The sequence below is a fragment of the Watersipora subatra genome, chromosome 10 (genome assembly GCF_963576615.1).
Source record: "Watersipora subatra chromosome 10, tzWatSuba1.1, whole genome shotgun sequence".
NCBI lineage: Eukaryota > Metazoa > Bryozoa > Gymnolaemata > Cheilostomatida > Watersiporidae > Watersipora > Watersipora subatra.
Window position 1 is genome coordinate 55,102,109 of NC_088717.1, and position 14,351 is coordinate 55,116,459.

Below are 14,351 nucleotides of genomic sequence, written 5' to 3' on the forward strand. Positions count from 1 at the left end.
GATTAAATAATCATTAGATATGAACTCTTGCAGGAGCCCTTAACTAACAAAAGTTCTACTGAAATAGCCAAGAAGGGCTGGCTCCAAAAAGGCCCCGACAGCGCCAATGACAGTTCAGGATTCTTATCTAAGGTGAGGGAAGCTTTCATATGTGCGTGTATGCTGGTAGGTCTGGCAGCTTTTGTCCCCTGATGCGTTTGGGGCATTTGAACTATTACCTTTTCAATTTCTAAAATTAAAAACAAAACGCTATTCTTAAAATATGTCTACTAGCTCTTGACTTATCATCGCTACCACTCTCTCCGATTTGACAGTTTGCATTCATGGGATAAGTGAAGTTGAACTACTTTTAAAACTCACAAAGTGGTGTGACAATGAATAACCATTCCTTGCGTAGACACAAGCAGTGGTTACTCTTTGTCTAGAGCTGTATGTCAACAACATAGCTAGTCATAGATGTACAGGAAGCGACCGTGTCTCAGCACTCCTTGCAGATAAGCGCACTGAGTAACCAGTGGAAATTTGTCAACAAGGTTGCAGCTTGACCTTTTTATGTTCGCCTGATTACAGCTTGACCTTTGTATGTCCTTCTACAGTACCTCGACTTTTTGGGTCCTGTTAGTTTTTAAAGAAAACCTTGAAGGACAAGATTGTTAAACGACAAAATGTTGACAAAATGTTAAACGCATGCCTATAATATTGATAATATTATTGGTAATGTGTCTATTATTAATTGGCATTCATAACAAGCGTTATCCATAAACTTGGAGTTATCTTACTATGCTGCTTTCAGAGATATGTTACCCATATGGTAATTATCAGCGTTTTCATTGTGCTGGGGCTTCAGTTTTGGAATTGTGCACACCTTGAGTTACTGTGCGATAATTGTTTCAACGGACATTCGCATGTTGTGAATTAATGCGGGCGCTTTGTTAAAACAGATAAGGACTTCTACGCCAGAAGTCTTAACGGCGCATTCCGGTCTTTTCAAATTGAAATAGGAATGGTTGAAGTGAGGAAAGTGTGTTAAATGGAATAGCTTGCGTGGCATTTCCTTGCCCATCATACGCAAGTGCTATTTCCATCTTTTGCAAGCATGGAACTTTCGATAAAAAATTGCTAGCAACAAAACCTGCTTGCCATGCTGGTCTTTGCCATTTCCTTATTGGGGATGAGGCCATTTGTGGATTGGCCGAATCATAAAAACATGGTCTATTAATCTATTGATGAGTTAAACAATTCCAATAAAATATTTAGCATAACCAGTTGTGCTAGTTATAAGGCAAGTTTTTTGTTATATCATACAAACATTGAACTGTTTATAAAGATGTCAGTCCTTGCTACGACCTGCATGCACTTAACCAATTGTTGATGGATCCTTCCTGGCTTGGTTGCCATGTACTCGCATGTACCCTAAGGCAAAAACTACTGAAACTTCGAACCTGGATAATTCGAGTTTCCGCTCAATTCAAACATTTTTTTAAGGCTCTTTGTCTCCCTATATCACACATCATTGTAAATATTCTGACTAGTCCAAATTAACTCTGGCATACTACAACTGAAATATAGGAAAAGTGTAAAAATAAACAGAGCTTAATACACTAGTATTAGTCGCGATCACAGAATCAAACTCAACTGCTGTGACATATATTCTTTAGCGATCGGGAGAGATTCGTTAATTTAATAGGTCAGGCTTCAAATTGGCAGTTAACGCATGACCTTGATAGAACAAGTTGCAATACTGGTAAAGTCTTCTTTATTATACGAACCTGAAAAAAGTTGAAAATGGACTCATTAAAAAAGATTTTGTGCTATGACTATGTATCAAACTTGAGAAATAGTCAACATTTATCTTGGATGCAAAAGTGAATAATCAAAGGCTAATAAAAAAGTGCAGTTCCCAGTTTTAGTTGAAGCTTTTTCTACATTTGTAAACTTGTTTTCAGAACTGAAACAGAATTACAAAACGAAAACTTATCAGTATAAAGTAGATATTATTATTATTAATGAAATTCAAAGAGGAGTAAAACCAAATTAGACAAAAAAGAGTGAGGAACTTTCTAAATCTTCTGTATCAATATGGATTAGAAATAAAGATAAGATTCTTTTTGCTAGCCAAGACTCTTCTTGACTTAATGAACAATATCAGTAGATATTTGACATTGGAAATAGCATGCCGTGTAAAGTTCTGAAACAAACCCTCATAACACAATTCACAAACTCTTACGTTTATCAAGTCTGTGTCTGTAAATTTTTTTTTTTCATATACTGTACATTGAAATCAATACCATATCAATGCATAGGATCAATAAAATACATAAGTACTTTGTTCCTGATACCTGAATAGTGTTTTTACTTTTGAGTTTATTATTAACACTTGGATTAAAAATACAGTATTCAATTTTACATGAACATGTATAGGATGCATTGAGAACTCACAGGGTTTAACTGACCATCAACAGTATGTTATTAATCTAATGTAAAATACAAGATATAGCACGGTTCTACAATTCAAAAACTCTGGTTAATTCAAACTATTTGACTTAGTCCCTTCGAGTTTGAATTATGCAGACTCCGCTGTACTGTAAATAAATGCAAATCCTCTATGAGAAGGGAATCTGTAAAAAGGCTGGGAGTGTGAGCCCTACATGTTCAGTGCATAAGGGGAGACAATAATGTACAGAATCTGTGCATAAGGGGAGCTCTAATTCACTGGTAAATCCTAAAAGCTTCAAAATGAAAAAAACTAAACTTAACATTTCAATTTAATGACTACTGTAACTGTGGTATTATTGGTTTGTATCGACAACTGCGGGTCCATTATTACAACAATTTTGCGCCTAGGCACACCTTCAATGTCGATTCAAAGCAATTTTTTTCACCTTTCACTCTGCATCAAGGCCTATGCAACAAAGGAAAGAAAAATAATATTTTATATGTCGAAAATGAAGTAAAAGAAAAATACATGTAATAGATGCGGCTATATGTCGTTTTCTCTCCGAAGTGCGGCCAGAGAGAAAATGATATTTTCAAGGCAAACTATGGGAGTCTCGTTATTCTAATTGATTTTGAGAACTTTCACCGACTTTACGCTTCAAGCCATATGAGATTTCTTATGTAATATGATGCAAAAACTTCACATGAATTATTTACATTCAGCGGAATTTATGTAAAAGGTTTATGTAAATGGGGGTCTAATTTGTATTTGCTTTTCCCTTTTACTACTAAGCCTCTCTTCATTAGAATTGTGTTTTTAGTATGCACACTCATGTCATGCCATCACATTGCGTTGATATAGCACTCGTATGAGCTAGACTACATACATATAAGTCATAATGGCCAGATAAATCTTTGACCAGCAACATTTCACATTACATATTGTGGTATTTTAGTCTTTCAAGAAAAGATATGTACTTCTCAAAAGACAGCCAGATTCCACATATGCTCTTGATATCTGTAAAGATGACAAGAAAGCTGAAACCAAAGGCCAAGTGTTTCTTGATTCTGCCGTAGAAGTGCTGGTGAGTAGTGTATAGTATTAAGGTGAAGGTCAAAAGTCATTATAGTTAATTTTGTTGATTAACTAGGTAGCTGGGTAACATATTCTGATTATCTAAGCCTACTATTTGACCTTAGTACAAGTTTGTATGGATTTTACCTTTATCTTGATCATAAAAATATATGTAGGTTGTGGGTGGCATGGGACTGGAGGTAACAAGGTATGAAAATGAAAACTATGATCGGGCAACTTTCTGATAGCATATTGGATTGTTAAGTTTTAGGTTTTCATGTTCTTTTTTTCAGACTCTTAACAGGATTCAAAATTTTTCCATATTTCACAACTCTGGTTATGGGCCTTCAATTGACTAATGTCCTTTACCAATTACCAATAGTTGATCAACGTTTGCCATGATCATCCTCATGAAATTTAAACCTACCATATTGGTCAGTTGTTCATGGAAACTTAATAAGATCGACCTTTGTCAATATAGTTTGTTGTCTCAATCTGTGTGTTGAGGAGGATCAAAGTAACAACTGTAGCAGTCGCTCACATAAGCGTGTCAAGGTCGACAACACTAGATGACTCGGTGCAAAGTGCCATATTTATTGCTTTTGGACATGATTACTTTCATATATGATCTTATATTCGGATATAATCATATATTCGGATATGATCTTATATTCGGATATGATCATATATTCGGATATGATCTTATATTCATATATGATCATATATTCGGATACGATCTTCCAAGCTTATATTTTTCCCATGAGCAATATTTTTCGATTTCTCAAATTTTATCAATCTAATTGTGTATCTAGTTTATGTTTATCCATGCTGGCGTGATTTTGGATCTGTGGCTACATTTTTATCGACCTAATGTATGTATCAACCGTTTGTCGATAAAATAGTTGTGGTAGACGAGCTTAGTGAAGCACTTAAGCAGTGCAAATTCTATGAATCACTTTAGGAATGTGCTTATGATGCTGCACTCTAGGGATGTTTAATCTATAATTGTTTATATAAGATCTATGATTGTTTATACATGAGATCTTGTTAAATCACTGCTAATTTAGTTCATGCTCACTACAAAACTTCATGTCTATGAAGTCGGAATAATAATAGTGCATGTAATGTATGTATACTATATTCTGTGTTCAGCCATATAAGGGTGGTTTATGAAGTCGGAATAACAACAGTGCATGTAATGTATGTCTACTATACTATATATTATATTCTGTGTTCAGCCATATAAGGGTGGAGGAGCAAAGAATGCATTTGAGATACGCATGCAAGACTCGACTTTTTATGCGTATGCTGCCGAGACTGAGGCAGACATGCGTGACTGGATTCAAGTTATAAAGAGAGTCATCAGCACAGATTCCATCTCTCAGAGAAGCACCAGAACTGACGGTGAGCGTCCAAACTTGCTTTTTCTATTCACCCTACGGGGTTGGTGCTGATCATCAAACGACCTGACCAATAGAATGATACCTAAATAGGTAGAATTTAATATATATGTGTCTTTTCGGAACACCTCTATTTGCAAAATTCTTATTATCTTGAAAACGTTTCTAATATTTTTTGGCAAGTTGTTTTTCTGAGCAGGTTTTGATTGCACCGAGCTGAAAATTTATAATTTTAAAACATGCTCATGTTTACTCTATGGAAATTATGATATCATACTGCAGTTTATTTAATGTTTGCTCTATGGAAATAATGATATCATAGTGTAGTTATGTAATGTCTACTCTATGGCAATAATGATATAATAATATAGTTTATCTAATGTTTACTCTATGGTAATAATAATACCATAGTGTAGAACTGTACTGTTTTTATTGTTTGCTTTATGGAACTAATGATATCATGCTGTAGAACTGTGATTTATCTATTTTTTCTCTATGGAAATAAGGATACCATCTGTAGAGCTATGAATTACCTATCATTAACTCTAAGGAAATAATTATGTTAAACTGCAGAAATAGTTTTTATATACTTTGAAATCTAGCGAGCCTTTTGTTTCAACTGGAATTGACTCTGATTTTACAAGCTAATCAGCCGATATCCTACAGATATCAACTATTTGAAGTGATACTTGTAGGTAGAAAATACTTCGTAATTTATTACTTCTGTTTTTATAAGACAAATAATGTTTTGTAACACCCTTTTTCGGTTTTGTTCCACTTTTTAAAGTGATATAAATTACCTTTCTAACATAAAATTAAGGAGTTACCTGACCATGACTTGTAATTGAACCATTATCTTAAGCTGTATACAGCATGACCTATAGTTAACATTTAGAAGTAGTGGTTAAATTGGTAGAAATATTAAAGCTGCTGATGTGGCTGTCAGTTAAACAAGGCTATTCCTATTACACAAAGTAGTATTCTCATAAATATTATTACAATGCATCGGCTCATTCATCTTGTTATCGAAATTTTTACCGACTTTATTGCTGCATTCATCATTATAATGCAAGAGTTAAAATGACCTGCAAAAGACTTGAACATCTACATCTATTTATCATCATCTATCTACATTATTTTGTAATTGCTTGTTTCAGGCTTGCATCGTTTTGTAGAATGTCTAGCTCATGAATAGTGTTCATTCTGGAAATATTAGTCAAAAGTTTTGCGTGACTTGTGAATTGTGAGGTTCTTTTAAATGGAGTTGTTTAGAAGGCCTACAGCGTTACACGAGTTATTGGTGAAAACTTGTGTCGCATCTCTCTTATATTCGATATGAACGGCATAGTTTGAATTACTGTTCAGCCACAGATTGTTTTAAGCTTGTACCAGGAGGCTTAATTTTATTTTGTTTTGAAGCAGTCTGACCTGCCAATTGCTCTAGTTGCCCGCTAGTTTGATCTACCTCGTAGAGTCAGCTGATTTCCACAATTAAATAATAGGAAAGCTGAAATATATTTGGCAGTAGGTATAGAGGATTTCACCTCATGACATGAAGAGTCAAGTGCTTTACAGATCGTAATTTAGTTTATAGCAGTCACCTTCGTAGAACCATTTCAGCCAGACATCCCACAGAAAACACCAGAGCTAAGTCTTCTCAATGCGTTATATCGATATCTTGCAGAGGATTCCGTGTCCCTTAATGGAGGGGACACAACTACAGACAACTACAAGCCCTCAGGTGACTACCATGACATTACGAGGTACATGGCGGAAAGAGACCCTTCCCTTGCCCGGTCTAGGAAACAAGGACGCTGCGAACTCTTTGATGTTTACCGAGACTTACCTGTAAGTTACAGGTGCCTGTGTAAATGCTAGGTTTCTATCCCTTTGTTTAAACCCACAATTATTATGAAGCATGTTATATCGTTATTACAATAGCTTAAAAATCAGCAGAGTTTAATCTTTCCAAAATCTTTATTATTCTGTTAGTAAAACCTGTTTGAATATTGTAACTATATAGCACATGCAGCACACCTATTTTTAGTTGTTTAAATATATAAAAAAAACTGATCTTTCGCTATATATGTGTGTTTATGAAATATTGTATGGAAAAAGTAAAAATGCGTAGCCCGCAGCATTTGCATGCATCATCACATTAAGAGCAGAGCGAGAGACACAAATCCCAAATTGTTCATACATTAAATTAATATATGAATAAGTGATTTCTGTGTAAAGTTTTGTATAATTCAAATGTCACGTCTCTTTTAATCGCCAAGACATTCAAACTTCGACTTATGCAGTACTGTATTACCCTTTGCTGGTATATCTTTCTTGCTTTGTATAGACATAACCTTTAGTGTAGATACTAACCTGATGTGTTTTCTGACTTCCAATTATCATTGCTATAGTAAACTAGGTAGACAATAGAGATTTAACAGCTTTCTATAGTATTAACTCCTTTGCGCTCAGTTTCATCTTTGAAGCAATTAGATGAGTGTGTATTGAAAAGTTAAGCTGTTTTCATATTTTGTGCAGCTAAAAATGGACAGTTTTTCATGTTTTTAGTTCATAATACAAAAATAAGTTTTATCAAAAACAAAACGTTGACTGATATTGAATTTTTATGTTTTGTGAACTATTCTAGTAGTATGAATATAATAGTTAAAATATTATAATATAATTTGTATTAACAGACAGCAGCACGCAATAGACTTGAATTTATTACCGGTGCATCGTTTAAGGTTTGATACACCCTTGACCATGTTTCTTAGCATGGCTTGTTTTGTGATAAATATTAGGCTATCCTAAACTATGTTTTGCTACAAAAGTCTTGGGCAAAAAGAAGAGGTCATAATATACATTTTTCAATTAGTCAAGTAGATTGTTAGCTAGACAGCTATAATGGCAAAAACTGGACTGCTACTTATATGCAAGTGTGCCTATTGGGTTATAAGTTGTTTCACGAGGAAATTACTCCTTACCGAAGTAAAGTTGTCTGCTCCACAGCAATTTTCACAAAATGTATGTGCTTGCTGCCACCGCATACTTGAAACACTTGTCTCTATTTTCAGCATCACCTCTCAGCCAAGGAGAAGGAGGCTCCTGTGTCTGTGTTTGAGGAAATCTTTGCTAATAGGTTCACGGTGCTGCTGCAAGAGTGGAGGTTGAAGCTACAAGCCAACATCAGGGAGGATGTAGGCGGGGAGCGTATTGACAATGTGAGTTAGTTTAGTGGTTGGTGTGCGACTGGGTAGTATTGACTTGGGACATTTCTCTCTTTTAGCATGACAATTACATTCTCATCTCGAAACATTCAGTATGTCTGTTATATTAAGCATATCTGTTGTATTAAGTATATCTATTGTATTAAGTATATCTATTGTATTAAGTATATCTGTTGTATTAAGTATATCTATTGTATTAAGTATATCTGTTGTATTAAGTATATCTATTGTATTAAGTATATCTATTGTATTAAGTATATCTGTTGTATTAAGTATATTTATTGTATTAAGTATATCTGTTGTATTAAGTATATCTATTGTATTAAGTATATCTGTTGTATTAAGTATATCTATTGTATTAAGTATATCTATTGTATTAAGTATATCTGTTGTATTAAGTATATCTGTTGTATTAAGTATATCTATTGTATTAAGTATATCTATTGCATTAAGTATACCTGTTGTATTAAGTATATCTATTGTATTAAGTATATCTATTGTATTAAGTATATCTATTGCATTAAGTATACCTGTTGTATTAAGTATATCTGTTGTATTAAGTATATCTATTGTATTAAGTATATCTATTGTATTAAGTATATCTGTTGTATTAAGTATATCTATTGTATTAAATATATCTATTGTATTAAGTATATCTATTGTATTAAGTATATCTGTTGTATTAAGTATATCTGTTGTATTAAGTATATCTATTGTATTAAGTATATCTATTGTATTAAGTATATCTATTGCATTAAGTATACCTGTTGTATTAAGTATATCTATTGTATTAAGTATATCTATTGTATTAAGTATATCTATTGTATTAAGTATATCTATTGTATTAAGTATATCTGTTGTATTAAATATATCTATTGTATTAAGTATATCTATTGTATTAAGTATATCTGTTGTATTAAGTATATCTGTTGTATTAAGTATATCTATTGTATTAAGTATATCTATTGTATTAAGTATATCTATTGCATTAAGTATACCTGTTGTATTAAGTATATCTATTGTATTAAGTATATCTATTGTATTAAGTATATCTATTGTATTAAGTATATCTATTGTATTAAGTATATCTATTGTATTAAGTATATCTATTGTATTAAGTATATCTATTGTATTAGGCATATCTATTGTATTAAGTATATCTGTTGTATTAAGTATATCTATTGTATTAAGTATATCTATTGTATTAAGTATATCTGTTGTATTAAGTATATCAGTTGTATTAAGTATACCTGTTGTATTAAGTATATCTATTGTGTTAAGTATATCTATTGTATTAAGTATATCTGTTGTATTAAGTATATCTGTTGTATTAAGTATATCTGTTGTATTAAGTATATCTATTGTATTAAGTATATCTATTGTATTAAGTATATCTATTGTATTAAGTATATCTATTGCATTAAGTATACCTCTTGTATTAAGTATATCTATTGTATTAAGTATATCTATTGTATTAAGTATATCTATTGTATTAAGTATATCTATTGTATTAGGCATATCTATTGTATTAAGTATATCTGTTGTATTAAGTATATCTATTGTATTAAGTATATCTATTGTATTAAGTATATCTGTTGTATTAAGTATATGTGTTGTATTAAGTATATCTATTGTATTAAGTATATCTGTTGTATTAAGTATATCTGTTGTATTAAGTATATCTGTTGTATTAAGTATATCTATTGTATTAAGTATATCTATTGTATTAAGTATATCTATTGTATTAAGTATATTTATTGTATTAAGTATATCAGTTGTATTAAGTATACCTGTTGTATTAAGTATATCTGTTGTATTAAGTATATCTGTTGTATTAAGTATATCTATTGTATTAAGTATACCTGTTGTATTAAGTATATCTATTGTATTAAGTATATCTATTGTATTAAGTATATCTATTGTATTAAGTATATCTATTGTATTAAGTATATCTGTTGTATTAACTATATTCGTTGTATTAAGTATATTCGTTGTATTAAACTTATCCGTAATATACTTAGGAATTTTAATAAATGAACTGTTCAATGTATATACATATATACACATGTACATACATATACACATACATATTTATTTGTACTTATTGTATATATTTACTTATGTACTCACTGGATGTACTTATTATTTGCACCATGTACTTACAGCCAGAGCCCTTCTTCCTCACCCTAGCACTCTATGATGCTCAGGAAGGGAGGAAGATATCTGAGAATGTATATTTAGACTGTAATTCAGATGAGTTGTACAAGATGCTACCCGAGGAGCGGGTATCCAACGGAGAACTGTTTCAGTCTGGCAGTGCCCCAGTACTGCGTATCAACAATGAGAGATGGCTCTCCAAGCCTGGCAAGGTGGGCTAGCAATCATTGTTAGATAGTTTATGACACCTGCAGCTAGATGTCATAACACTTATGCCTTCTTTAACTTGTTTGACTTACTCAAATTCATCTTCACCAATATCAATCATACTTCACTCTCTATTCTACCCATGTTCATCCCACTTCAAGTAGTTATACTAGTCCTGATGAGCTCGTGTTTATTGTCTGTGTCTTATATACTCCTATCACTTGTGATCACGTGGCCTGTATTTGTGCCACCTGTGTTCATGTGTCACAGGTGGCACATGTCGTGGTTTCTTGTTCTTCTTGTCTCCCTCCACACTCCTTAGTTGATCAAAACTATCATAGTAGTGCTAGATGTGATGAGTTGATTGTTGAATATGAACGATGTGATATTTTTAGTAATGCATGCATTTATTCATTGGAATAAGCTGTGCTCTGTACGGGACACGGCATATGTTTTCTTGGTACGAAGTCTTGTATATGCTTAGTAAGAACTTCCCCTGTGCTCACTTTCTAGACTTCTCATTCAACACCTCATATATATTATCATAACTATCATTGTTTTATATTGAAGATTTTCTGACATCGGTGCCTCGAGCACATTGCGTGTGCTTAAGGTACAGGAAGCATTCATGAGTAATTGGTACCGCCTCCTCCCGTGATAACTGAAAATTTGCGAAATAAGAATTTATTTTACAAGTCACTTTCTCATTGATCGTAAGCATTTCCCTCTTTTTTTGGTTCATTAGATGATTTTGAGAGTCGTGAGTTTAACAAGCGTGATAAAGAGCATCACAAGCATGTTCACTTCTTCACTTCACAAAATGTAGCAAAAAATGCGACGGCTCAATGGTGCTCGAGGAGAAGTCTCACTGGGCCAGAATATGAGAGAGTTTTATGTATTTAATTTTTTTGCTATTTATTTTTGATTGTTTTTTGTTTGCAATTTTTAATGAATATTTTTACTCTGTGAAATACCAAGGTCGTGAAAGGTGAACCGCGAAGTAGCCAGGAATTGCTGTACAGCATCCTTTTTCTGCGTGACCCCGTCCCCTCTGTCACTAGCTCTTGTCATTTTACAGCTTCTGTTCTCAGTCAACAGTCTAAACAGCAACCTATACATAGTGGTGCTAGTAGAGAAGGTGCTACAGGGGGCTATCTCTTCAGCAGTCGACCCCTACCTTAAAGGAGAAGAGCCAAAAACTGGAAGTAAAGTGCATCGAGCTATGAAGCAGTATTGTCAACATATCGGACACTACAGGATGCCATTTGCTTGGGCTGCCAAGTAAGCCTAAAGGGATAACATCTTGTTCAAGATAGCTGCCTGATAGGTTTTCCTGTTTTCTATAGTGTCTATTCGTGGTGATAGAGATGGCTAACTTAACTCTCTGCAACCTTATACGATTTGACCTATGCTAGGCTTAGTTCATTATGGTACCGATTTTCCTGTATTTTTGTAGTTACCGTAAAACCTCTATTTGAATGCCACCTTTAATCGAACGCCATCTTTATTTGACCACCACTATAGGGAATGGGCTAAAAAAGAATGCCCCAGCCTTTATTTGAACGCCACTTCCATTTTACCACCACTTTGACATGATAGAGAGTGATCAGTAGAAGTGTCCACAAAATAGTGCCAATAATGACTCAGTTACATCAATAACAATTCATTCTTTCTTTGTTTCTTTTCGTATTGATGTCCATTTTTTAACTCCAAATCTTACAGTTTTTTCTTAAAAACTTTGAAATCAAAGTTTTAAAGAAATGGCGTAAAATTTTTCCAGGCATAGAAATAATTATAACTGTATCAGGCGTATGTGAAAAACTGCTTAAGATTACCATGGAATCTTAAGCACTACTACTTTCAGACTATAACATATAGTAAGCGCTCATGTGTCTAAAAGTTCATAATTATTTTCACGAAGTTTTTCAAATAGTAACGTGTAAAAGTTTTGCTCTGCTAAAAAAATTGCCTAGACGCTAATATCGATTAGTTTAGCAGTGCAGAAGAAGAGCTGAGGACATCAGTCACTGTCAAAGGTATTGAACAGCCAGAAGATGAAATGATTCCATGTGAAAGCAACAATAAGAACACAACTTGCCTAGGAAACTGTGCGAATATTTTTGTTTCAACAATTTTAATTTTTGTTTTTGCATGTATTATAATTCTGTTTTTTATAGCACTTGTTCTTGAAGATATGTTTGTAGCATTTGATAGATTATTAGTTTATATAAGTTAACAATTTTCAGGCTTGAAGCATGTTATTTGATAGCATCATAACGGTTACCTAAACTTGGCTTACTTACAATGAATCGACGCTCATAACTCTTGTTCTATTGCCCAAAAAAAGCCAGTTTTGGCTGCAAACTGTAGCAAACATATCAATTAATGTAATAAGCTTTAATGCAAAATTGGTAAACAGTTATAAAATAAAAATATGTCTTCAAATTTAGAAGGAAATAAAAAATTGAAAGCTCCAACAGATTGCTACGCAGGCTATAAGATCATCATAGGCTAATAGCAAGCAATAAATATCAATTGATAGAGATATTTCTCAACTTCCTAATGCAGATTTATTTAAAGATCTACGACAAGTTGAAGGTAAGTTATAGCAGACTTATCGCACCAAAAGGCTTAATGTTGTTCCGCTCGAAGGAGAGTGCAAAATATAGGCGACATTTGCTTCACCCTTAAAAGGATTAAAATTAGTTTCCCAAAATTCGGCTGAAGTGTTTGAAAAATACAGCGCCACTCTTTATTTGAATGTCACCTCTAATAGAATGCCACTACAGGGAAGAATTGAAAAAATAGAGCGTCATGGCATTCAACTAGATGTTTCACGGTAATTTATCATATTTAGCTGACATTGTTGCATTAGGGATGACTTTCCTCTCTTATAGGGCTGAAAAGCATACTCAGTTTAAAAAATTCATTCTTATGCACTGTGAGGGCGTCAGGTGTCAGCGCCCAGCAAATGTAGACAGCATCATGTGGGGGCCGTGACAGGTGTCAGCATTTACTAAATATATTCATCATCATGCGCAGATGTCACCACTTATTAAAAATAAGCTACACATTTGGCTTTAAATCTACACATTTGGCTTATTTTTAATGAGTGGTGACATGTAGGCACTGTCACTGTAGACAGTGACAAGGTTAGCGCTCATTAAATGTTTGCATCTTTATGTGTGAACAGTGACAGGTGTCAGCACCCATAAGATGTAGACAGAATCATGTGGGGGCCATGCCCATTGGCATTTGTAATCGTCGGTCAGCTCTGGCTACTCAGAAGTGTGGTTGCTCTCAGATACGTGCGCAACTAGGCGTGTGTGTCATCATACATGACACTGTTTGTAGGCCTTTGTGTAGAAGCAACAAGCAGTTGGATTTGACGGCAGGCTCCCTCCATCTCTATAGACAGGAGTCGACTCGTCTCAGTGAGGAGGACATTATCAAACACCTCCTCGATCTTAGCAGACCTGAAAAGGTTGCAAAAATGGTGGCCATTCCTGGAAGTCTGCAGTTGGTAGTTGACCTCTTTGACTCTAAAGCTAAAGTAGAAGGTAGGATTTTGGGCCATATCCATCGTAGCACTGCTTGAAAATTAATGTTGTGTTTTTTAATAAATATGCTCAAATGTATATACAATTTTCAGGGCGTGCGAGCCAGCTGATCTCTGCGAGCCAGCTGATCTCTGGCCGCACCACTAATTGAGAACATCTTGAGTGGTGCATGTCAGTTCTATACTTTAAACTACATGTACTTGTGTGAATAACAGAGTTATTCTTGTTTGAAAGGCTTGGCACAACTGGTTGATACATTTAAGCTTTTGTTCCATTACAAAAGTATCTT

At 33.8% G+C, this 14,351-nt stretch overlaps 1 protein-coding gene across 9 annotated transcripts in view; it reads left to right on the plus strand.

Moving 5' to 3' along the window:
- LOC137406570 (dedicator of cytokinesis protein 9-like) overlaps positions 1–14,351 on the plus strand; it is a 106,056-nt gene that overhangs the window by 16,345 nt on the left and 75,360 nt on the right. For all 9 annotated transcript variants that reach the window (XM_068093165.1, XM_068093169.1, XM_068093162.1 and 6 more), the window contains exons 6-13: positions 34–132; positions 3,393–3,521; positions 4,750–4,915; positions 6,596–6,759; positions 7,986–8,132; positions 10,304–10,507; positions 11,581–11,783; positions 13,857–14,062. In XM_068093165.1, coding sequence (XP_067949266.1) covers positions 34–132; positions 3,393–3,521; positions 4,750–4,915; positions 6,596–6,759; positions 7,986–8,132; positions 10,304–10,507; positions 11,581–11,783; positions 13,857–14,062 — 1,318 coding nt within the window. The remainder of the gene's footprint in view (positions 1–33; positions 133–3,392; positions 3,522–4,749; positions 4,916–6,595; positions 6,760–7,985; positions 8,133–10,303; positions 10,508–11,580; positions 11,784–13,856; positions 14,063–14,351) is intronic.